Here is a 24,295-nt window from a genome sequence, read left to right as displayed (position 1 = left end):
AGCGGGCCTCCCCAATCTTTTCCCACAGATTCCTCCACGCTGAGCAGAGGAGCTCGAAGCTCCTCGCTGGGTGAGAAAACGCTTTAAAAATATAACATTTAGAGGCGTTCTCCATCTGCGCGCAGCTAATGCGGGTCTCTCACGATAGGTGTGCTGCTCCTGGAGCCTCTGCACTTCACAAATGAAGCCACTGGAAGGGACCTCGCTGGGCCAGGGGGAGGAGGAGGCGCAGGGAGCGGCCCAGGGGCGCCGGCGGAGGCAGAGACAGAGGACGAGCTGCCGGCCCAGCCCCTCACCTCGGAGGTATGTGCACAAAAACTCACCCAGCGGCTCTGGGGGTGCTGGTGCTGGCAAGGATGGGACAGTGATGGCAGTGCCAGGAAAGGGACACTGAGCATCTTACAGCCGCTGCTCTCAGGCTCGCTGGGAGGTGAGGGGAAAGCCCTGCTGCAGCCCTGTCCAGAGCCAGGGGTAAAAGTTTGGGGGTTCAAACCCTCTCCCAGCGTGGGGCTGCAGAGAGCTCTTTGCACAGCAGCCCCTGTATCTCCATGGACCAGTGACCTGCCATCCCAGCATCACTGAGCAGGGATGCTACTGAGCTGCCAAACCTGGCACCCACGGGGTTTTGGGGTGATAAACCTGTCCCAGTGCACTTTTAAGGGGACCTGCCATCCCCATGGGGGTGCTGTGAGGTGCTGCCTGGGCTCTGGGTTTGTTGTGCTGCTGGAAGAGGCTGCTCGCAGCGAGGTCCCCTTGGCAGCCAGAGGAGAAAAAAAAAAAAAAAAAAAAAAGAAGAATATTGCTGAGGCAAAGTACGGCAGTGGCTGGTGACTCATTGCTGGCTGGAAACGGCTTCGGCGGGTCCTCTGTGGGGCTCTGCGGCGGCCGCAGGAGCGGAGGGGGCGGCTCTGGCAGAGCGGGACGGGGACGGAGCAGCTGTGGAGGATGCTCGGGAAGGATCCAGGTCCGGAGCAGCCCCATCGAGGGAGCTGGGGGAGTTTGTGGGGGGGGTGGGATGCTGCCGATGCTGTCTGAGTTCCTTTAGGGGTTACCCGGGATTCCCTCCACAGGGAGCAGCAGGCAGAGCTGTCCGGGCTCCCCACGCCTCTGGATGAAGGTAAGGGCAGCCCAGGAGGGAATGGGGTCAGAAGGGTGGGTTTTGCACCCTCTCTCACTGAGCAGCAGGAGGGTATCCCCTGGCAGCACCTGCCTGAAACCTCTTCCAGCCCTGGGATCCCAAACCCATCCCTTGGATTTGCCTCACCAGCTGCAACCCACCCTCTGCACTGGATCCCTGGCCCTCCTCCCCCTGGCCTGGCCCAGTTTAGCTCCAGCTCCCTTAACCCCACAGGGATATTTTGGGGGGTACCTTCCAGCTCATGTCCCTTGGGAGCCTGCAGGCTGCAGAAGTGCCAGTGGCAGTTTTGGGGGGGGTGAAGTGGTGTCAGGCTGGGGAGGGGACCCTGCTGCCCAGCTACCACCACCCTTTCTGTCCCCAGGCAGGATGAGCAGTCCCCAGGGACACCCAGGCGGGATTTTGGCCAGGACTGAGCAAAGTGTGGAGCAAGTCAGCGAGGTGAGAGGGAAGGGAGGGCAACAGGTTTTGGGAGGGGCTTCCCTGCCTGGTTCCTCGGGCTCAGCCAGGCCCCCTCTGTGCTGCTCTTCTTGGGATGCTGTGCAGCACCAGGGAGAGGTTTGCCCCAACAGCACCTTTGTGCCCCTCAGGAGCCAGGCAGGGCCCTGCAGGAGCAGGCTGTGCACCCTGGGGACAGTGACAAGAGTAAAGAAGGTGGGTGAGCCCCCATCCCACATCCCAGCTGGGTCCCCTTAGGGGAAGGTTTGAAGTAGCTGTGGATGAGCATGAGAACATGTTCTGATGAGGGTCATCTCCCTTGGTGGGGATATGGGGAAGGTGAGAGTGGCCCAGGAGGACCTAAAGCCCCCCTGATGCTGGGGAAAGGATTGGGATGGTTCCAAAACATGGGCACATACCCCCTGCTAAGACAGGAGGGCAGAGGGAGGAGGGAAGGCCAAGGGAAAGCTCTTATGTGTGGTCTCACTGCCTTCCTGCAGATGGAGAAACCCTGGAGGAGCCACTGCTGAGTCTCCCCAGTGAGCTCTCAGTGCTGGACAGACTTGGCTTGCACAGGTAACACCAGTGAGCACCTGCATCCCTCCAGGGGCTACAGGACAGGGGGGTCCCAGGGCACAGCACAGCTCAGAGGTTGGACTTTCCTCCTTTTCCATTGCACAAGAGTTGCTGTCCACACAATGGGCACTTGGCTTCTCCCTTCTCGTGGTGGCTGGCACCCCTGGGAGCAGAACAAGGGCATTTTCAGCATGCAGCCCCCATGATGCCTCCATCCCTGACAGCACTTCTCTTTCTGCAGGGTGGCTTTGACAGAGCAGGACCTGGAGGTGAGGGCTGCTGGGGGCCCTGGGTGGGCTGGGGAAGGGGGACACAAGGACAGACACCTTGCCGCCTCCCAGTCCCGTGGCTGTGCCCTGCTCCTTCAGGCACCGCAGTCCCCTGGCAGCCACTTTATAAACCCTTTCCCAGAGATGCTTTTGGCATTTGGAGGCAGCTGCATTTCCATGAGCCTGTCCTCTGCGTGCCCGGCAATCCCACAAAGAGCTCTGCAGCTGCTGAAGAGCGCCCTTAGCCGGGGAGGCGGCAGGAGCCTCGCTAATAAAAATAATTTCCCTGCGAGTGCCAGGGCTGAGTCAGGCTCAGCCGGGACCCGCAGCGAGGGCTGGCGTCTGCCCGGCGTCTGCTCTTGCCAGGAGGGCTCAAGATTTCCATGTGTTATCGGCTGCCTGGGGGATGTGTCTCCCTGGGATTGTCCCCAGCATGCGGCAGCTTAACGGGTGCTGGGGCAAGTGCTAATTATCTTTAGCACTGCCCTGTTTGGTGGCACGCTGAGAGGTCTGTCTGTGCCTTGAGGACAACAACATATGGCCCTGGTGGCTTCCCTTCTGCCCCCGTGTCCCACCTCTCACCTCCCCACCCCGCAGGCAGCCTTTGCCCACCTGGCCCTGGCTTTTCGCTGCGACACGTTCACCCTGCAGCAACGGGTGCTGGTGGAGAAACGGGCACGGGATGCTGCAGAGGAAAACATCCAGGAGGAGCTGGGGCAGTGCCGAGCTGCTCTGGAGGTAGGTGGGCACCAGAGCAGGGGGCTGGCATGTGCTGGGATCATCCAGCCCCAGAGGGGTTTGGACAACTCAGAGTGCCAGCTCCAGCAGCTCCATCCTTTCATTCCACAGAGGCTGGGCCAATCCTGTGCCAATGCAGACTGCAAGGAGACGCTGGAGCAGCTGCAGCACAACCTGACTGTGCTGTCAGCAGCCATTGAGAGGGCAACCAGGGCTGCAGAGAAGCTGGGGGCTGTACACCAGGTGTGTACACAGCCCAGAGCTGGGAGTGATGGAGAGCACTACAGACAGGCTTGGGGACTCATCCCTGGGCTTGCTGGGCTTTGTCCCTCCTCCTCACAGTGCTGGTCTTGACCTCATATTTGCACTTACCAAGGTGCAAGAGATCCATCTGCCTGCCCTTGGGAGCAGGAAGGGTTTGCACCTGCACTCCCTGGGTAGAGGCACCATGGGATGCACAGGGAGGGACGTGGCTCCTTGTGAGACAGAGGCCCTGATCCCTCCATCCTGCCTGGCTGCAGGAGGCCCGGATGAGCCGAGCAGCAGAGGTGATGGTGCAGCACGTGGAGAACCTGAAGCGGCACCACCTGCGGGAGCGCGCGGAGCTGGAGGAGATGAAGCGCCTGATCCAGCAAAACTCCCGCAACCGGCAGCTGGCGGAGACCCAGGGTGAGGTGGGCTCTGCCACCGGGGCCTCTGCAGGGTTTGTGTGGAGCAACTCTGCAGGATTTGGTCCCCAGCCCCTTTGGGGGGGGTCAGTGTGATGCTGCACCACAGAGCCAATGGGTGGTGTGAGTTGAGGACTGGTAGTGGGGAACAGCTGAGGGTGGTGAAGGGAACAGCTGATGACAGTTGTGAGGGGACAGTGGAACAGCAGATCAGTGTGGGAGCAGGTGCTGGTGGCTGGAGAGCCATAACCCAGCTGGGAATGCAGGGCAGTGGGGCCCCATGCACAAAAAGGACTCTGTTCCTGAACACCCAGCTCCACACGTGCCATTGCTGTGCACAGGACCAGGTCCCCCTGCCCAGGGCACCACCTGTGCCATGCACAGAGCACATGGCCAGGACAGCGTTCAGTGGCAGGGAGCTTTGTGACTGTCTGTTCATCAGCCCCATCTTACTCTTGGGGGATGATGTAAGGCAGCTTCTCTTTGCTCCCAGATGATGTGGAGCCACGGCTGAGACCTCACCCCCTGAAGAGAACTTTCCAGCAGGTAACTGGTCCCAGTTCAGGAGCCTCAGAGCCACTGCCTCCCTGTGCCCTGCTGCCCTCCCTCAACAGGCTGTCCCCACACAGCCACTGTCCCCAAACAATGTCACTGCAGCCAACTGCTTGCTGCAGGGAAGACCTGCTGGAAGTGCCAGGCATGAGGCAAAACATAGGGGCAGCCTCGAAGGGCTGTTGGTAGACAGACGGTGCCCAGCAATCTGGGGGCTGCCTGTGCAAGAGATCTTTGGCAGATCCTTCTTCCACTGCAGGGTCACAGTGCAAGAGCCACAGGCTTGGCTGTTCTTTAGCACCAGCTTGAATCTGACACTGATTCCCCAATAGCTCAAGAGCAATGGGAGGGGGTTAGGCAGCCCCACCAGCACAGCACAGCTTGCAGCAGTAATGACAGGCACAACAAACCTCTTGGCTTTGACCTTCCCTGGCTTTCCACCTTCCCCTCTTACCTCCAGCAGGAGTTGGCAGTGTCCCATGGTGTCCCTTGCCTGTGCTGGGGGGTGATGGGGAAGGAGGAAGTGAGAAGCAGCTGCACAGGAGGTGAGTGAGCAGCTGCTCACCCCCAGCCCCTCTCTTGCAGGGGTCTGCCCGCCGCAGAGTCAGCATCGCTGTCATCCCCAAGCAGCTCCTGGTAAGGATGTGTTGGGTGGAGACAGTCCCCAGGCTTGGTGCCACTAGGGCTCTGTGTCCCCACTGATGCTCCCACCCTCGGTGCCCAGCCAGGTGCCAGCCCTGAGAGCCGAGCAGCCCCAGCAGGTGACCTGGAGCCAGAGGGGGCCCAGCGCTGGCCCAGCACACAGAGGTAACTGTGCTGGGTGGCTGGGCAGCCATGGCACCAGCTGGGACAGCCACTGCCATGTGGGACAGCACCCACCCTGTCCTCTCTGTCCCCAGGAGTGAACTGGAGCCACAGGACCAGGACAGCACCGTGACTGGGAAGCTGGTGGCAGAGGCAGATGGCAGAGGCTCAAGCACAGGGGATGAGGAGCCAGAGCAGCTTGGGCTGACGTGAGCAGCACCCTGCATGTGCCCAGATCCCCTCATGGCTGCTGGCCTCTCTGGGTCCCCAGGTGGCCAGCACTTGGGCAGGGGGCTGGGGGATTTAGTGGTGGAAGGCTAGGATGTTGCTTGTCTTACCCAGCTCAACCTCGCTGTGCCTCAGTTTTGTCCATGCACTGTGGGTTCCCCACACCCTCCTCAGGCTTGTTCACTTGGGTTTGTAAAAGGGCCAGTGAGGTTTGGGGCTGAGTTAAACGTCCTCCTTGTCCCCAGTTGGGGTGGAGGTGGGATTTTCTCTCTCCCATGGATGACAAGTGTCCCTGGTCACCTTCTCCCCAGGTCCAAGGGGTCTGCAGTGGAGCTGTGGCGTCCATGGCTCTTCTTCCCACAGCACTACTGGGTTTTCTTCTGGCTGCTTCTCCTGAGCATCGCCTTCCTCCTCCTCGTCCGTGTGCTGGAGCTGCAGAGGCTGCAGTCTGCAGCATCATCCAAGGCTTAGCTGGACTGGGGAGGGGGAGCTGAGAGGCATCTCTTGCTCCTTCCCCACATCCTGAAACACCAAAACACTAGAATAATAAAATGGGAGGAAAAATGGGGGAATTGTAATGACGGAGCAGGGGGTAGGACCTGTGGTAGGGTCTAAGCTATGGCTGGCAGTTCCATATAACCCTGAAGGGGTCAGGGAGCTGCAGAAGCTCTCACTGATGCTGTGAGTTGCCTGTTCTCAGTACATTAAGTGGTGCAGGTGTGCTCCCACACATTCCCCTGCACTGGGGACAGCTCAGGCTGCCCACAGCCATGGGTTTGCTTTAGAGCTGCATCCCTCAGTGCCACCACCCGCCCTCAGTCCCTGCTGTAATTCACACCTAACGCTCCTTTGCTGCTGCCCTGGGGGGCAACGCTGGGGCTGGAAGGCGCAGGTCCGTGATCTCAGCCTTTCCCACGGCACCACAAAGTGCTCACAAACAGAGGGAGCTGTTTCCGACCTGCCGGGCAAAGCGCTGGGTTTGACACAGACCCAGCCCCGTTTCCGTGTCCGCCCCATCCTCCCGCGGCCCCAAAACACGGCTGGGTTTCTCTGCACCCGCACCCTGCAGGGACCAGAACAGCCCAATGGGGGTTCTGCACCAGGATCCCCCGGAGGGGCTGCAGAGGGGAGGGATGGAGGCGCTGGGCTCCTCACCCTCTTGCTGTAGCCGCCGGCAGTGGGTGACTCAGGGTGGCCGGTGACCAACGCCCCTTTGCCGGCTGGCCCCGTGTCCCTGAGTCACCGGCCACAATGTCGTGGCAAGTTGTCGCCGTGCGTCACAGCACGCGAGCCCCCGGCCGTGCCAGCCGTGCCGGCACACACAGGGCAACTGTCCAGAGGCGCCCTGAGGACATCGCCACCAGAAACCCCAAACAGCGCCCGGCCAGCAGCGAGCTTCGGTCACCCCGGGGCTCCCCAAGGTACCTTCACCCCACTGGGGCCATTCCCCACCCGGGAGAAATGGAAATATAATCCCAGGAGTTTCCAGGCGAGCTGTGGGGGTCGGGGTCCGGAGCTGGCACTGGGTGGGTCCCCCCCGCCCTGGACCCTCCAGTGTCCCCCCGCACCCTCCTGGCCGGGAGGGAAGGGGGTGAAGCTGTTTGGCTTCATCACCCGAGTCTTTTTGTTTGCTTAGAGAAAAGTCTGGTTTCTCACCGTAAAATACAAAAAAAAAAATCAGCCCAGCTGGAGTTTTGCTGTGCCGCTCGTCCCGCTGCTCCAAACCAACCCCGGCAGCGGCACAAAGGGGGTGGTCCAGGGGCCGCCCCTCCCCCGGCACCGCCCGCCTGGGTCCCCCCGGCCGGGGGAGGGTCGGGCAGCCGAGGGGAGGGGAAGGCCGAGGAGGGGAGGGCAAAGGAGAGGAGGGGAGGGCCGGCCCGGCCGGCAGCTGCTGCTTGCGGAGCCGGAGCTCGTTTCCTGCTCGCTGTCGCCCGGCTCCGGTCCCTCCCCACGCCCCGGTCCGTGCCTCAGTTTCCCCCTCCGGGGGGCTGTGGAGGTGAGTGGAGGGTGAGGATGGGCAGAGCATCCCTGGGCGTGTAGGGGGGGGGTCAGGGCTCTGCTACCCCTCCTGGCAGTTCCCCCCGCTCGGTGCAGCATCCCCACCGCCGCCCCCGGAGAGCATCGCTGGGCAGGGCGGGGACGGGGGGGGACAAAACCCCCGGTGGTTCTGCCGTGCTGGGGAGGCTTAGTCCCCTGAACCCGTGTCCTGCGTGTCCCCGGGATGCCCCGTGGCAGGGCAGTGCTTTTCCTCCGGCTGACCCTTCCCCAAGCCTCTCCCGGCGTCTCCCCTGCTCCATCCTCGCTGCTTTTCCCCTCCAACCCCTGACCTCTGCTGCCTTCGGGACAAAGGGAAATAACAGCAGTTCCTCCTCCTCCTCCGTTCCCAAACCACCAGAGCTCTCAGTGATGAGCAGGATGGGGTGGGAAGAGCTTTGCTAAGATCCACGAGGGATGCTCCGTGCATCATCACGGAGATGTCTTTGTCACAGATGTGCTTTGGGGTAAAGGAGGGGCAGGAAGAGGAAAATGATGTGGGATGTGAAACCTGACCAGACTTCCTCTTCTTACCAAAATTCGGCTGCAAGAGCCAGGTCCCTCTGTGGACTGGTGCTGGGCAGGGGGAACAGGCTGAGGAGCAAAAATAGGGGGCACATTTGCTCCTCCCCAAATGCTGTGTGTGCCCAGGGCTCCCCAGGCTGTGGTGTGTGGATCCCTAGCAAAGCGCAATGCAGGTTTGTCCCCTCTCCTCAGCCCTTCTCCCCACAGCTCCCTGCTGGAGCCTTGCAAAGCTGGGGTGTGTTCATGCACTCACATCCCTGCCTCAAGCCAGAGGAGCTGACAGGGATTTTCCCCTCCCTCCGGGGATTCCCTCCCGCCCAAATCAAGGCAAGTTTCCACAGTGTTGGCCAGGGTGGTTTCCCTGTCCAGTCCCACACCTGGGATGTTTCTCCTGAGCACAGTAACATTTGTAAGAGCTTCCAGTGCCTTCACCCCTTCCTGACACCCTCCCAGCTCAGCTTTGGCCAAACTGTTGGGTGGTCACAAGAAACCCTCCATCCTGCCCACTGGAAGTCTCCTGGGGTCCAGCCCAGCTCAGCAGCCTGGCCTGTGGTGTCCAGGCTGGATCTCAAATCCAGAACAGCCCGTCCATGCTGGGAGCCAGCGCAGCAGCGCTCAGAATCCTCCCAGCTTTCATCAGCTCTGGAGCCGTGTCCTTTCCCACCCTATTTCCATGTGCCTGGAAGACACGTGAGCTGCCCAGCAGCTTCCCCCACCTTCTCCCAAGAGGCTTCTTCTCCTGCAAGGGCAAGAGGGAGACCCTGACCCGTGAGGTGGGATGGATGGGGTGTCCCTGCTCCAGGGGTGCTCCCCGTGTGTCAGACCCGGGTGATGTCCCATAGGCATTTCTGCAGCCAACCAAAGCCGATGTGAGATGAGTCAGGGCTGGCTGCAACCCCCCCTCCTCCCTCCTTGCAGGAACAGTGTTAAGGGAAGAAATGCAAAAGGCTTTGATGGAAGGAGCACAGCCAGAGACAGCCTGGCTCGGGCTGTGCCCTCCTCCACCCCCACTGGCCTTTGTGGGCTGAAAGCTGGGGTTTTGTATCAAGCCTGCAGGAACTGAGTTTTTCCTAGGAATTTCTGACCTTGCTCGCAGTTGTCAAGGGGGTTTGAGCGTGCCAGAGTGCTGGCAGGATAATCCTTTCTGTAGGAAACTGTGTAACACAAGGCTTGTTGTTCTGCCTCCTCTGAGCCTCCCTGCCAAAGCGTAGGGGCTGGAAAGCTTTCCTGGGGCAGCACGCTGACCCTGGCACCAGGTCCAGTGGGAATCAAGGCTGAGAGATGAGCTTTTTTCAGAGCCAGGAGCTGCTGAGGCTGGAGTAGATGCTCCCAGCCAGAGCAGCTGCCTCTGACCCATCTCCCTGGGGCTGCTGTGGGGTGACCTCGGCAGTGACTTGAGCTCCTGGAGGACAATCCACCTGCACAGGGTGCTGGTGCCTGGCCAGGCAGTGCTGCCTGGGTGGTAGAAAGATGGATGGGAAACTCTCTGGGGAGGTTTGCAGCTCTGCCTCAGTTTCCCCAGGCTCGTCCTGTCCCACTAGCAGCACTCAGGGGAAGAGCAGAAATCTGTCCTCAGATCTCTCATGACTGCACAGGCCATGTCCTCTGTCCCCACGGTGCCACTCCGGTGGGTGCCAGCCCCTCTGTGCCCCGCTGGGTGACTTACCCCGTGTCTGCCCAGGAAGGAAGTGGTGTAAATGCCCGGATTTCCTGAGTGCGATGCTGGAAGGGAAGGTGACCTGCAGAAGTGATTGGAGGGAAGGTGACCTGCAGAACTGCTTCGCAAGGCACATTCTGGTGTGTCGGGAAAGTCCTGAGTGAGACTGAACTTGAAATCCAGCTAGAACTCAGTCCTTCCAGCCAAAATTTAAGCGCTTAAGTAACTCTTTTCTCCGCACACCCCCATCCCCCTCCTCCTGAGAGCAGCCTAGTTTATTCTCGGCATCCTTGGCCCACCTTCCGGGTGCTGCCACGTGCCTGCGATAACACCCAGGAGCGGGAGGGCAAAGAGCGGGGGGGTCAAAGGTGGGAACTCTCGTCTTCCCGAGCCTTTCCCAGCCCCGGGGCTCGGCGATAGTGGCTGGAAAAGGCAAAACTTAGCTCTTCTTGCTCCGGATGGCAAGACAGAGGGCACAGGCTGGTGTTGCGGGCAGTGATGGGAGTGGGAGACAGATGCAAGGAGAGCTGGTCCCCTGGGAGATGCCGGGGCAGGGGTTTTGGGATGCTATGGGGAAATGCACTGCACCCCTTCTCCTACGGCTTCCGTGGTATGGTAGGGCTGTTTGTAGGGTGATTTGACTTTTATTTGATTTCCTCACCGGTGCTTCCTCTGTGCTAATCTTCCACCCGTTCCAGGAATGGCCGAAGGGGAGCTGGGGGAAAAGGTCGCCCCACTCCAGCTGCAGAGGCCAGGCTGGCAGGATGGATCCCACCCCGCTCCCTCTGGCCCCAGGGCTGGTGTTACTGGTTTTTGCAGCAGCTGTGGCTGAGACTCCTAAAGCCAGGAGCTCCCTCCCATCCCCCCCTAGTGAGGCCAATCTGCAGAGGAAGGAAGCGGTATCTTTGCTCCAAAACAACCGGCTCTGCTCTTGGCTGTTGCAGGTACCCGCTGCATGGAGGAAGCTGCCACAGCCTTCCCCATCCCCTCCCCTGACGCCACCGTGGCAGGGTGACACCCGTGGCCCTCTGGGTGCAGTGGCAGGGTGACACCGTGGCTCTCTGGGTGCAGCATCCGGGGACAGTTCCACCAGCTGCTGCCACGACGTGTGCCAACTTTGACAGTGCCATCACCACCCAACAGCACCTGCAGCTGGGAAACCTGGAACTGAGACAGCAGGTCTGGTATGGGATGTATCTGGGAGTGGGGATCCAGGAGGGTTCCCTCCCTGCTGACCTCTGCTGTCCCTCTGCCAGGCTTTTGGGTGACACGGGATGAGTGTGCCGGCCGACGAGCCGGGCAACCCGGCCCATGCCATCTTTGAGAGGTTCCTGCGTGCCGGGGAGTGCCGGGAGGTGCTGGGCTGCTTCGTGGAGCTGTGCCAGCAGCTGGGGCTGCAGGGCACTGGGCTACAGCTCTACCACGGCCTCAAGGCTGCCCTCAACTACTGGAATGCCAAGGCCCTGTGGAGCAAGCTGGATAAGAAAGCTGGACACAAGGACTACGACCAGGGCACAGCCTGTGCTGGCACCAAGGTACCCGTGATGTGGGGTGAGGGGTTTGGGTCCCTCCCTGCCCCGTGTCCTTGTGTCCAGGGTGAGAACATCCCTTGGGACACTCTGGCTCTCATCCCAGGAGGATGCAGGATGTGCCAGGCGGGAGGTTGATGGAGTTTAATGGGACAGGATGTTAATTAGCACTGCTCAGTTCCCCATGGCATGATGCCACCTCAGTGCCACCCAGCCAGCAGCGTCCTTCCTCCTCCCAGCTGCCTCTCACTGGGGACATCCCATGGCAGGGCTGAGGGAAGTGCCAATTCTTTTCTGGGAGACAGGAGCATCCCAAGTAGGATGTCCCCTTGGAGACATCTGTTCCTGTCCCACAGATGATGGCTTTTGTCCTGACTGCTGTGCCCCATTGACCCAGCCCTGTGCAGAAGCTGTCAAGAAACCGAAACCATGTCAGGGCTACAGCAGACCTGCACTTTATCTCATCCAATGCTTTAATTGCTGCCATTGCCCTGTGTGATGGCAAGGCTCAGGGGGTGGGGGACACCCCACTTTGCAGGGAGAATCAGGCAGAAAAGGGGGAATATTGAGGAGGGCCAGATCTTGACCCAGCAGGCAGGGAGGGGCTGCCTTTGGGGGTGTTGTGGGGTTCACCCAAACGCTGCTCTGGGGCTGCCCACTCATTTCTGTGCCCGTTCTGTGCCGTGGCAGTGCCTGGTAGTGGGCGCTGGCCCCTGCGGGCTGCGGGCAGCCATCGAGCTGGCCCTGCTGGGTGCCCGTGTGGTGCTGCTGGAGAAACGCGACTCCTTCTCCCGCAACAACGTCCTGCACCTCTGGCCCTTCACCATCCACGACCTGCGGGCGCTGGGCGCCAAAAAGTTCTACGGGCGCTTCTGCACTGGCACGCTGGACCACATCAGTGAGTTTTAGGGGGACCAGGCTCTGGGGAGTGGGGAGTTCAGGGGCTCAGGGGTGCAGCCCTGAGTACCTCTCTCCTGTCCCAGGTATCCGACAGCTGCAGCTGATCCTGCTGAAGGTGGCTTTGCTCCTGGGGGTGGAGGTGCACATCAATGTGCGGTTTGAGGGCCTTGTTGCCCCCACGGGCAAGGCAGGTACGGTATCTCTGCAGGGTGGGTGGCATTCCTGGGGACAAGGACTGGGCTGTGCGTGGCCACTCTGAGCCCTCCAATCCCTCTGCTAGCCCAGGGCATACCTTTTTGAGGGGAATGGGATGCAACCCTTTCCCTGCTCCCTGAGGACCAGCAAATTCATGACCACCCCTCTCCCTGCAGGTGGTTGGCAGGCTGTGCTGCAGCCCAGTTCCTCTCCCCTCACCCAGTATGAGTTCGACGTCCTCATCTCAGCTGGAGGTGGCAAATTTGTCCCTGAAGGTGACGACAGGTGTCCCATATTGTCCCCAGGGCCAATATGTGGGGCTGGGTGGGGGCTCACAGCTCTCCCCTCCTGCAGGGTTCAAGCGGAAGGAGACACGTGGCAAGTTGGCCATTGGCATCACCACCAACTTCATCAACCGCCACAGCCGGGCTGAGGTGGAGGTGGCTGAGATCAGCGGTGTGGCCCGAATCTACAACCAAAAGTTCTTCCAGAACCTCTACAACAAAACAGGTCAGTGGTCCCCTAGTCCTAACCCCTGCATATGGGGCACTGGGGGCTCCTGCCCCCTCCTGAGGGAGCTGGAGGCTCAGCCCCAGGATGTCATCAGTAATGGTGACATTGCAGGGGACATTTGGTGTCTGAGCCCAGTGCTGGGGCACCCTGTGGCTCTGGCTCAGATCCTTTCCTGTCACCAGGCATTGACCTGGAAAACATCGTGTACTACAAGGATGACACTCACTATTTTGTCATGACGGCCAAGAAGCAGAGCCTGCTCAAGAAGGGGGTCATCCTCCAGGTGAGAAGGGCAGGATCTGTCCCTGGCATCTTGCAGCTGAAAGCCTTGAATGTGGGATGCAAATTATGGATGCTGGTTTGACTGCACACCCCTGGGGTGGTAGGAGCTGCAGCAGCCATTGCCTGTGCCACAGGAAAAATACTTCCAGGGTGCTGAGAGTGCAGTGGCACAGCTGCACCCTAGAGCTGGGTGCTCCCAGGCTGAGGGACAAACATCACCTCCCACATCCCAGTCAGCTTCACCCCATCCCCATAGGACAAAGCAGACATCGAGAGCCTCCTGTCCCCAGAGAACGTGAACCGGGACGCCCTCCTTAGCTACGCCAAAGAAGCTGCCAACTTCTCCACCAACTACTGCCTGCCCGAGCTGGAGTTTGCCCTCAACCATCGGGACCTGCCGGATGTTGACATGTTTGACTTCACCTGCATGACGTGCTCGGAGAACGCGGCGCTGGTGCGGGAGCACAACGGGAGCCGTCTGCTCCTGGGGCTGGTGGGCGACTGCTTGGTGGAGGTGAGAGTTTCCCCTGCAGCACCACCTCATGCCCCCATTTCCCTCTCCCTGCAAGATGCATTGGTTGCAATGTATTTCCCCTCCCTAAGTGCTTCTCACCCCAATTGCCCAGTGCGCCCCATCTTTGGGCAGGCTCCCAGTAGTGGCATGTTTTGGGGAGGTTATCCCTTTCTCCAGCCCCACTGGAAATCTGGGGTTGATTCATGATGGAGGAGCAGCCCAGCCCCTCCTCAGACTCAGCTGTGCTGGCCGGGGAGGAGACGGCCATCCATCCTCTCCGTGCGCGTCCTGCCGCCGCTCCCTCTTTCATCGCCGGCCAAGCCTGGCAGTTCCCAGCCTCCTCCCAGCTGCCCCGACCAGCCATGCAACTCCAATTCCAGCTCTGCCTTTCCCTTTGCAGCCCTTCTGGCCACTGGGCACCGGGGTGGCCAGGGGCTTCCTCGCCGCCTTTGATGCAGCGTGGATGGTGCGGCGGTGGGCGGCTGGGACACCCCCGCTGGAGGTGCTGGCCGAAAGGTGAGGGTCCCCATCCCTCTGGGCTGGCTCTGGAGCATCTAAGGATGGTAGCAGTGATGCCAGCCCTGTCCCTTGCACCCAGGGAGAGCATCTACCAGCACCTTTCGCAGACATCCCCAGACAACACCAACAAGAACATCAGTCAGTACAGCATCGACCCGGCCACGCGCTACCCCAACATCAACCTGCAGGCCATCAAAACCAACCAGGTACCTGGGCAGCTGCTGCCATGGGACAGCCAGCCAGCCCAGCCTCCCTGGCTGTCAGGGTGACACTCATTTACCCAGTCCCCTGTCCCCAGAGGGTGTGAGACTGAAGCTATTAGTCCCCAGGACACTGAGTGCATTGCCCACTGTGGATGGTGGAGGGTTCTGGAGAGTTGTGTGGGGGTGTCCAGGTGTCCCTCTTGCCAGGGCCAGCTCCCTGCGGGGTGTCATTGGCTCTGTACAGGTGGTGACCCACCACTGGCATGTCCTCATTGGCAGGTCAAGGACCTCTATCTCGTGGGCATGGTGGAGGTGGACCACAAGAGGAAGAGCGACAACCGGCTCAGCATGGGTAGGAGCAACCAGTCCTGCCCCATTCCTTCCAGCAGCCCTGATTTTCCTCCCCATCCTTATTTCTTGCTCCTTGGCCTGTGCCCAGCAGGCTGTTGTGGTGACACCAATGATTTCTATCCCCTTTGCTTGTGGCCCACGTGGGGGACACAGCCCCCCTGCTGCCTTCTGGGGAGGAGGCTGTGCCCCTGCAGCCTGCATTGATTCTGAGCCATGAAATATTGACAGATGCTTTAACATATTTATTGAGACTTGCTGGGATGGTTGTGCAGGGACAGGAGGTGTCTCAGGTTGCTCCCGTGGGATCCCTTCCCTGTTAAAGCACGGATGCTGAGGCAGGAGGTAGACTGAGGGGGTGTCCCCTGTCTCTGCCTCCCCAGCAGCCCCTGGAGCTGTCTATGAAGAGCTGCTGAGCTGGTGCCAGGCCAGCACGGCTGGATACCCTGGCGTGGCTGTGACCAACTTCAGCACCTCCTGGACCAGTGGCTTGGCCCTCTGCGCCCTCATCCACCACTTCCGCCCGGACCTGGTGTAAGTGCCTGGGAGCCCCTGGAACCCTCCACCCTGCAGAGCCCACCCTGATGGCAGCCACGTCTCCCCACAGGGACTTTGACTCTGTGGACCCCCGGGATGCCGTTCGGACCCACCAGACTATGCTGGACATAGCAGAGCAGGAGCTGGGCATCCAGCCTGTCCTCTCCAGTGCTGAGATGGCCACCATGACAGGGCCTGACCACCTGGACCTCATCACCTACCTCAGCCACTTCTATCAAGTTTTCAGGACCTCTTCAGGTGTGAGATTTTGGGGGGATTTTTCCCATCCTGAGGCACACTGCGCCTGGCTGGGTGCTCTCCTCTTGGTTGGGTGGGTCCCACCAAAGTGACCATGTTCTGTGCAGAGGTGGAGGTCAGCGAGAGGTCAACACTGTCTCCCCCTGGCACACGAGGGGCCATCCTCTTCCTCAGCAAGCTGCAGAAGAGCCGGAACCTGGCACACAAACGTGCCCAGGTGAGGGACCCCCACACAGACCCTCATGACACACCAAAACCCTGTCCCACTCCCCACCCTAACCACCCCCTTTGGATTTGCAGGACACTGCCCAGAAGGACACTGAGGCCAAGAGGAGCCGCAGGGACGCTGAGGTGGGTCTGCCCCAGGTGCCCCAAAGGGGCTCTGCTGTGGTGCAGCTGTCCTGGGGGGAGAGTGGGGGGCTGACCCTCCCCTTGGGTCACTTGTAGCTGGACACGGGGCTGGATGGAGACACTCCGGAGCCGCCGCAAACCATCGTGATGGACCCAGGGCAGGTTGGTCCTTGTGTCACCTTGGAATGGACAGTCCAGCTCAGGGCAGGTGGGCACCAGGGGGGCACCAGCGCCTGGCAGGGCCAAGCCAAGGGCTGGGACCAGTGCTGCACAAGCGAACGCCCACATATTCCCAGCTCCTCCCTGCTTGTTTCCTGACCCAACTGGTTTTCCGGAGCCAAGAGTTGCCACTCCCTCACCCATCCTGAACAAACCCAGCGCTGCGAGAGGGGCAAAGCCCTGCCCTGTGCCCCCATGGCTGCGGGCACAGCCACGGGCCAGGGTGGGTGCCAAGCCCCCGGTGCCACCCCAGCCTGTCCTGTCCCCCCGCAGCCACCGAGGGAGAGGACAGGGGAGAACAGTGACGCCTGCTACTTCTGTGGGCGCCGTGTCTACATCCTGGAGCGAGCCAGCGCCGAGGGACGCTTCTTCCACCGCGGCTGCTTCCAGTGCCGGCGCTGCGGGGCCACCCTGCGCCTGGGCGACTACGCCTTTGACGAGGAGGATGGTGAGGAGGCTTTTGGGGATGGGGAATGCTTGGGGCATGGCTTCTTCTCCACCTTGCAGGTTGTCACATGAGTTTGCCCCCCTCCTCTCCTCTACCCAGGTAATTTTTACTGCTCGCTGCACTACCCCAATCCACCCAGCATGGACCTGCCCCGGGATGAGGCTTCAGCGCTGCTTGATGGGGTAAATCACCCTAAATGCCTGTAGGTGATGGAGGAAAGGCAAAATGTAGGGGGACATGGTTGGGTGTGGCCCTGTGCTGCATCACCCCTTTGCTCTGGCCCTGCTGTAGGATGCTGATGCTGCTGCCCACCCACCCTCAGATGCTGGAAGCCCACGTGTGTCCTCCATGGAGTGGACACCCAGGCCAGTTCAGCCCACTCCAGCAGCCCCACAGGCAGGGGAAGAGCCTGGGAAAGTTGAGGACACTGCAGATGCTGGTGACACAGAGGAGCAGAAGCTGCTGGCACAGCCTGGGGGGGATGTGAGGGAAGAGGAGGTTCCCAGAGTGGAGCTCCAAGGGACAGCAGAGGAGGGTGAGGAGACTGGGCGCAGGAGGAAGATTGTCCTTACACCACTGGAGAAGCTCAATCTGTCCACACTGAACCTCACCAGTGAAGCAGAGCCCGAGCCTCCACTGAAGCCAGCTCGTCTGCGGCTCCCAGCAGCACCTGAGGTCCTCCCTGCCCTGAGGCAGGGACAAGGCGCCTGGAAGGAGGAGGAGGAGGAGAAAATTGACATTGAGAAAGGTAGATGGTACAAACTGGAGTCTGCATAAAAGCAGAGCTCTCAGTCCCTCTAGGACCCTGTTGTATCCTACATCTTGCTCATGAGGAACCAGCCTGAAACAGCTCTTTTCTTGGGCAGATTTGGAGGAGAGTGACAGTGAGGAGGAGGAAGAGGAGGAGGAGAAAGAGGAGGAGGAAGGCACAGGCCTTGGCATCATGAAAGAGTTGGTGAGGATTTTCCCCAAGTGATGGGAGTACAGGTGGTATCGGGCTCTTGCTCCTCTCACAGTGGCATTGGGTCTGGCTCAGCTGTGGCTGCCAAGGCAGGAGGTGCCTGGTGCAGGGACTGACCCCTGCCTGTGCCACTGTCCTTTCACAGTACCCAGAGCCCAGGGAAGAGGAGAAATACCCCACCTGGAAGCGCACATTGGCTCGCCGGGCCAGGGAGTCCCAGATGAAGAGGTTCTGCAAAGCCCAGGTAACCCCACAGGGGAGAGCCAGGTCCCCAGCATGGCACTGTACCCTGTCCCCTCTGTCCTGCTGCTGGTGGCCACATGCTGGCAGGTGCTGGCCTGCAGGTGAGTGCTGCCCTCTCTTACAGGCCATCCAGAGACGGCTGGAGGAGATCGAGGTGAAGTTCCGGGAACTGGAGCAGCAGGGCATCAAGCTGGAGAAGTTACTCCGGGAGGAGAATGGTAAGGCCAGGGTAGACAGGGCACCGTGACCCTGCAATGGGGGTCTGCACCCCACTCACCATTCCCCTGTCCTGCAGAGAGCCCAGCTGACCAGCACACACAGTGGACAAACCAGCTGCTGTACCTGGTCCAGAAGAAGAACAATCTGATGAGCGAGGAGTCCGACCTCATGATCGCGTAAGGCTTGGGGGATGCTCCCTGGTCGATGTGGGGGGCTCAGCTCACCCCAATCCCCTGCCAACCCAGTATCCACCACACCCTTTTTCTCCCCACAGGGTGCAGGAACTGAAGCTGGAGGAGCAGCAGTGTCAGCTTGACGAGAAGCTCCGGAGTTACATGAACAAGGAGGGTGAGTGTCGGCACATGCCATGGAGAGGATCCCTTTGCATGGTGCAGGGAGCAGGTATGGGCTTGTGGCCTTCCCAAGCTCTACTCTGGCTCCCTGCACCCACAGATACCCTGAAGACACTTGAGGATGAGAAGGCTGAGCAGGAGATCCTGAAGCAGCTGGTGGAGGTGGTGAATAAGCGGAACGTCCTCATCCAGCTTCAGGAGGAGAAGCGGCTCAGTGAGCTGCAGGCTTGATCTGCACAGCCCCTGGATCCTCCCCGGGCCACAAGCAGAGTGTGTGTGTGTGTGAGTCCTGGGCTGAGCATCACTCTGAGCTACCTCTGGAGGTGGCAATGCCCCAGTTGCCCGCAGGCGCCAGCAGCTGCTGCAGCAAATCCAGCTCCCTGCTTGCCAAAGTCTGTCACGGAGGGGCCAGACCCGCTGGTGGATGCCCACGAGGAGACATCAAGAAGCACTCAGCTTTGGGGTGCTGAGAGGGCATTCCTGTGCGTGGCTGGATTGCCTTTGCCTTGTGCTTGCTGGAAAACAAGACTCGCAGGGGACTGCCAAAGGGGGCTGTGGTGGCTCCCAGCAGCAAGGAGGTGACTGGCACAGGGCAGATGCCATTATATGCAGGAGCATCTTCAGGAATGGTTCCTCAAAGCCCCCCTTGGGCATCCTTCCCAGCTGAGGGCATCCATCCCAGCCTGGACTATCCATCTCAAAGGACATCTGGCTGTACAGGCTGGAGCCAATGACAGACTAGGCTGATCCAGCTGCTCTGCACCACTGCTTTTGGATACCACGTCCATGCTGTCCCCAACTGCTGCAGGAAACCAGGGTCAGAACTCTACCATGAGCCCTGTGGGCCAGGGAAGGCCTTTTTTTCCAGTAGCTCCTAAGGGAATTGTGCTCAGCACCAACTCTCTAACACCGAGGACAAGGGACACCAGTGGCTGTGCCCTCCTTGCCCCTTTGAGATTTCTTCTGCTTGGCAATGCCACACTGGCCTTTGCACAGACCTCAGACACCCCTGGAATCCCTGGCTGTTGCAAGGTGGCCTCTGTAGCCAAATGGTGCTCATGGCAGCCCCAGATGTGTCAGGATGGGGGTCTCAGGTGTAGATTCTTCTCTTGGCAACAACCACCTTGTGCTCAGCCCTCATCCTGCCGTTCCCCTCAGCACCTCCTCCAGCCCTCCCTGTGTTTGTACTTGCCCTACAATCCTTCTGCAAACCCGCTCCCTTCAAATAAAGCCCTCCTGACCCAGTGCCAAAGGTTAAAATACCGCCTTTATTTTCCATCAGAGTCAGGACTGGTTGCCAGAACAGCCACCAGTGTAAACTTTGAGGCCACCCCAGGCAAGGGGAGCTTCAGCATCTCAAGCCTTCCAGCCAGGTCAGTGGGTCCTTCCGTGTACAAAAGGGTGTATTTAAAAAGACAGCAATAAAAACCTGCCTCCGTTGTGGTTCTCACAGGGGTCAGTGCAATAAATCTACCCCAAAAATCTCAATTTCACCCAGAGGCAGCTGTCAAACCTGCACTACTGCATTGGCTGCAGTGCTGCTTGCCTAAAATCTGAAGTCAGCTAAAAACAAGGATTAAAAAAGGGGAGATGGTGGGGCCAAGGGGACATTGTGGGACACCCACAGCCTCAGCTCAGCCTTCACTGGGACGCTCCTGCAGGGCCCTCAGCGCCATCCACATCTGGTCCTCAGTGCCATGCAGCATCTTCACCTCCATGGTGTGAAACAGGTGGAGACCGGTGGCGAGGACGAGGACGCCGAGGGCGAGGAAGGCCAGCAGGCAGAAGGAGAGCTTGGGGAAGGGCTGATCTGCACCCAGTCCAGCCAGTGTGCCCAGTGCAGCCACGGCCTGGAGCAGCAGCAGCAGCAGGGCCAGCACGGCCATCCTGCCCGAGGAGTAGCGCTGCCTCTGCGCCGCCCGCAGCCCCACGCCCACCTCCGTCCGTGCCTCTGTCACCACGTCTGCCAGTGCTGGGTCTGCAGGGACAGGGGCGCTCAGCAGGGTGGGACCCCCATATACCACCCCTATACCCCACCATACCACCCTAATACCCTTCTCCACAACTCCTCATACCATCCCTATACTCCACCATAGCACCCCAATACCCTTCTCCCCATCCCCACTGCTCTGCAGCCCTCCACAAGGGGAAACATCCCCATGGAACTCCATCCAACTCCACCAGTCCATCCACCAGCCTCCCCAGCACACACTGGATGCTGGCAGCAGGCCCTGACTTACCACCTGTGCCAAGGGTAGCACCCACAGGCTGTCCCTGCCTCTGGATGTGCAGTGTTGCCATCACAGCTTCATGGTCTGAGAAGGGGATGTCCGTGCCTGGGGCTGGCCCCATGGTGGTCTTCAGCTCTTCACACTTCACTGTGAAGCTGGAGATAGCCTGGGTGAGGGGACAAGGGGGTCACACCAGGGCCTCACCCTCACCACTCACAGCTGGTGGGCAAACCCTCCCCGTTACCTTGTAGAGGATGTAGTCAATGCGGATGCCCAGTGGGAAGGGCAGCAGCTCTGACTTGTCAGTGAAGCAGTTGCCAGGGACAAGGGTGCAGCCGTTCTTACAGCCCTGAGACAAGAGCCTGGGTGGGTCGGGGGCTCTTGGTGTGCCCTGGGACCCCATTCAGCCCCTCAGCTCACCTTAATGTCCGTGGCCTCAACAAAGGCGTCCTGCAGCCCCGTCCAGCCACACAGCAGCCGGATGCCCACATCTTCAGGGTGCATGTTCAGGTCCCCTCCCAGCAGCACCACGTCTGCTGCCTTTGAAGTGTGTCTGTGGGTACAGGGGTGACTGTCCTTCCCTGCCCTGCCTGGCACCAGAATGGAGTGACTGGGACCTGCCCAGTGCTCCTCCACCTCATTCCTGACTGGGACTGGTGCAAATGGGAGCTCTCTGCAGTGCAAGCCCCAGGGGCAGGGGTGACCACACACGTCCTGGGGACCAGCAGGGGGACACCCTGTAGCTCCTCACCGGATGAACTGTGCCAGCTCCCAGGCCTGCACCAGGCGGTGGGGCAGGTAGGAGTCCTTGTCTCGGCAGTACTCGGCGTGCAGCTGGAGAGAGAGGGAAAATAAAGGGGCTGTGACTCCCACACCACACCTGTCCTGCTCCCAGTGTCCCTGCAAACCCATCCAACCCCTCCACACAGTCCCTGCCAACACCTCTGTCTTTATGTCACCCCCACTGGGGAGAGCCTGGGATGTTCACCCCAATGCACAAGCAGGTTATGTGTCCTTGTTCCTGCCCTGAGCAATATTTTATTAAATCAGTGCATAGTCCAGGGCAGAGGGTGGATAGCAGTGGTTAAATCAAGGGGACAGTAAAAGAGGGGTATGGCCACTCATTCCCCTCCTCCCCATTGTTCCCCCATGCTGGGTTCTTCCCTGGGATGCTCACATGGGTGATGTAGACATTGAAGATGATCCCTGAGATCTTCATAATGACGAGACCGACAGACTTGCCACAAAACCAGTCCCCGTGCTGGAGCTGCCCAAAGGGAAGAAGAGCAGGTCAGGGCTACTGAGGCTCTCTGGGGACGGACACCATGATGCCATGGGCCCCCCACCCCACTTACCATGTAGGGGTACCCATTCAATGAGTACTGGTAGAGGAGTGTGTCCAGGATGGGGAACCTGGAGAAGACACAGAGGCCGCTGCCAATCACCCCACTGTGGGAGGGAAAAAGCACAGTGAGGGGATGTGGTTCCCAAAAAATCTGCCTCCCCCTAGCCCTGAGCCAGGAGGCCTCCCCATATTCCTGAATCCCAGTATATGCATCTTCCTGTGAGCATCCCACTGCCCAGGCATGGGGTCTCCCACAGCGATGGTGACCTAAAGCACTTGCAGCAGGTTCTGCAAGTGCTAAACCCCAAAGACATGGCACATCCCTGGCACTGCCCCACAGACAGCCTCGAGGGGGCTGACCTTGCTTTCCTCACCTGCGGAAGTAATGGGAGAAGGGGTAACAGCTTGATAGTTTCACCTTCAGGTCACTGTAGTCCTGCTCGCTCCACACCTGGAGAACAGTGGGATAGGCTGAGAACAGCCACGCTTATCTCCCAGGCTGGGGATGGGAATGCACTTGGCTCACAAAGTGCCCTCACCTCCTGGAGCAGCACCAGGTCAAAGCCCTCCTGGCACAGCGTGTCCCCGATGAGCCGGACCCGCTCCTGCCGCCGCTTGCTCAGGTAGCGGATGGCCCTGCCAGAGAGGGGTGACACTCAAAGCCTGGTGGGGACAGCGTGATGGGGACTGTTGGGGCCCATTGTGACCCAAAACAAGGGTTTCAGTACCTGCAGGACGCAGGTGGGAAAGATGGGAAGGGGAAAGAGCCATGCAAGGACATGGGGACAAGAGGGATATGCAGGGAGGCTGTTTGGGGACAGAACTGAGGCAGCTCATCCTTGCTTGGGGTGCAAATGGGGGTTTCTTCTGGGGCTGACAAGCACAGAGGGTACAGGATGCTGTATCCAGCATCCATCAGCCAAGCATCTCATGAACCGTCTGGGGCTGGGAGAGTGATGGACCCCAAAACGAAGCGGCCATGAAGGTAACCCCAAGGAGGGACCCCTCTCCCAGTGTGGTGCCCCCATCTCCACCCACAGCCTGGCACGGACCTGGCGCAGTCTGGACTCACCAGCAGTTGAGATCGAAGACTCGGAGGCGCAGGGTGGGCTCTCCCTCCATCGGGGCTTTGCGGGCAGCGCCGGGCAGAGGGGACACCTGCAGGGAGCGGATTGGAGTGACAGCCCCCAGGAGCCGGGGCAGGCTGCAGGACAGAGCCAAGGGGCCAGGCTGGGAAGGCGGAAGGGCTGAGCCAAGGCAAAGGGCAGGAAGGAAGGAAGGAAGAGTGCTCGGGGTACTCCAGGACTTTCCCCTCCTTTCCTGCACGTGAGGACCACACTAAACTGCCCCCGCACGGGGATCCATGTACCCAAACCACCCCTGTGACCCCACATCCATGGCTGGGGACACCGGCGGGCCAGGGATGGGCTACAGAGGGGTCACCCCCTCTGCCTGGCAGTGCGTTGTGTCCCAGGATGGATTTTCACCCTGGTTTCAAAGTGGAGCTGCGAGGCACGGCCATGGGACACCGTCAGACACCTCCCCACTCGGGATCCTTTTCGGTACCCTAAATCCCTGCGGAACCAACAGCTCCGGAGCAGCCCCAGCGCCCCGCCAGCTCCGCTTCTCCCACGCCTGACCCCACGAGACCGTCCAGTTCCGCTTTAGAAGCTAAAAACAACAACCCCGGAGCTCCAGGATGCCGGTGCGGGCAGCAGAGCTCTGCCTGTCCCGGCGGGATTACCCAGCGGCTCATCCCGGTCCTGAGCCGCGCTAATTAATGCCGGCGGCTTCTCTCAGAGCCTGAACCCCCCCAGGGACGGTCCCCGAGGGATGCGGCGGGGACAGGAGCGGGACGGCGGCAACAGGTGGAGCGGGGACGGGAACGGGACAAGAGGGGGAGCGGGGATACAGGAGAGAGGGGAAACAGAGAGGGGAAACAGGAGAGCGGGGAAACAGGAGAGCAGAGAAATAGGAGAGGGGGGAAATAGGAGAGCGAGGGAACAGGGGAGCGGGGAAACAGGAGCATCGGAGCTGCAGGAGGAGCGGGACAAGCGGGGCAATGGGAGGAGCGGAGCTGCAGGAAGAGCAGAGCTGCAGGAGGAGTGGGGCCGGCAGCGGAACAAGCGGAGCAATGGGAGGATCGGAGCTATGGGGGGAGCGGGGCTATGGGGAGAGCCGGGGCAAGCGGAGGAGCGGAGCGATGGGAATATCGGAGCCGCGGGAGGAGCGGAGTTACAGGGACCGGCAGAGCAGCAACAGGCGGAGCGGGGCCGGGAGCAGCGGGCGCGGAGCGAGCGGCGGGGCCGAGAGCGGACCTGCAGCGGGCCGGGAGCGGCGGGAGCCGCGGGAACTACGCGTCCCGACAGGCAGCGGAGCGCGGCGGAAGGGGCAGGCCCGGGGCCGGGGCAGGGGGGGTGAATGGGGCCAGGAGGGGTGGAGGGAGCCGGGGCCGGGGTGTGATGGGTGTAACGGGGTGTGATGGGTGTAACGGGGTGTGATG

The 24,295-nt window shown here is 60.5% G+C and overlaps 3 protein-coding genes across 4 annotated transcripts; 2 read left to right on the top strand and 1 right to left on the bottom strand.

Moving 5' to 3' along the window:
- The first annotated feature begins 906 nt into the window (after nt 1-906).
- On the top strand, nt 907-6,175 carry LOC310919192 (inositol 1,4,5-triphosphate receptor associated 2-like). The gene is made up of 14 exons (XM_083878425.1): nt 907-964; nt 1,071-1,117; nt 1,500-1,576; nt 1,726-1,789; nt 2,074-2,149; nt 2,391-2,418; nt 3,016-3,156; nt 3,268-3,399; nt 3,678-3,825; nt 4,318-4,370; nt 4,962-5,012; nt 5,101-5,183; nt 5,276-5,389; nt 5,720-6,175. Exons 3-14 carry the CDS (start codon nt 1,505-1,507, stop codon nt 5,877-5,879), a joined length of 1,122 nt encoding a protein of 373 aa, XP_083734551.1. The 5' UTR covers nt 907-964; nt 1,071-1,117; nt 1,500-1,504; the 3' UTR covers nt 5,880-6,175.
- Nucleotides 6,176-10,687: 4,512 nt separating this feature from the next.
- MICAL1 (microtubule associated monooxygenase, calponin and LIM domain containing 1) lies at nt 10,688-18,892 on the top strand. Of its 2 annotated transcripts, XM_083878459.1 has the most exons (25): nt 10,688-10,803; nt 10,881-11,159; nt 11,844-12,051; nt 12,137-12,244; nt 12,425-12,523; nt 12,603-12,758; nt 12,944-13,044; nt 13,300-13,557; nt 13,958-14,073; nt 14,156-14,282; nt 14,559-14,631; nt 15,011-15,161; nt 15,235-15,422; nt 15,530-15,639; nt 15,723-15,773; nt 15,870-15,935; nt 16,266-16,440; nt 16,540-16,622; nt 16,732-17,188; nt 17,307-17,395; nt 17,547-17,645; nt 17,769-17,862; nt 17,940-18,039; nt 18,138-18,211; nt 18,317-18,892. In XM_083878459.1, the coding sequence occupies exons 2-25, from the start codon at nt 10,899-10,901 to the stop codon at nt 18,445-18,447; spliced, it is 3,375 nt and encodes a 1,124-aa protein (XP_083734585.1). In that variant the 5' UTR covers nt 10,688-10,803; nt 10,881-10,898; the 3' UTR covers nt 18,448-18,892. The 2 variants fall into 2 exon arrangements, with proteins under 2 accessions (XP_083734585.1, XP_083734586.1); XM_083878460.1 differs by lacking the exon at nt 15,870-15,935.
- Nucleotides 18,893-19,464: 572 nt separating this feature from the next.
- On the bottom strand, nt 19,465-24,169 carry SMPD2 (sphingomyelin phosphodiesterase 2). The gene is made up of 11 exons (XM_083878461.1): nt 24,111-24,169; nt 22,865-22,950; nt 22,332-22,428; nt 22,167-22,243; nt 21,803-21,896; nt 21,625-21,714; nt 21,199-21,281; nt 20,868-21,000; nt 20,692-20,796; nt 20,457-20,613; nt 19,465-20,194 (listed from the first exon to the last, which is right to left on the bottom strand). Exons 2-11 carry the CDS (start codon nt 22,912-22,914, stop codon nt 19,851-19,853), a joined length of 1,230 nt encoding a protein of 409 aa, XP_083734587.1. The 5' UTR covers nt 22,915-22,950; nt 24,111-24,169; the 3' UTR covers nt 19,465-19,850.
- Between the last annotated feature and the right edge of the window lie 126 nt (nt 24,170-24,295).

This window comes from Zosterops lateralis (genome assembly GCF_965231275.1).
Source record: "Zosterops lateralis genome assembly, chromosome: 26".
Lineage (NCBI taxonomy): Eukaryota > Metazoa > Chordata > Aves > Passeriformes > Zosteropidae > Zosterops > Zosterops lateralis.
Note: the sequence above shows the minus strand (reverse complement) of the source record. Positions and strands in the feature narration are given on the sequence as shown.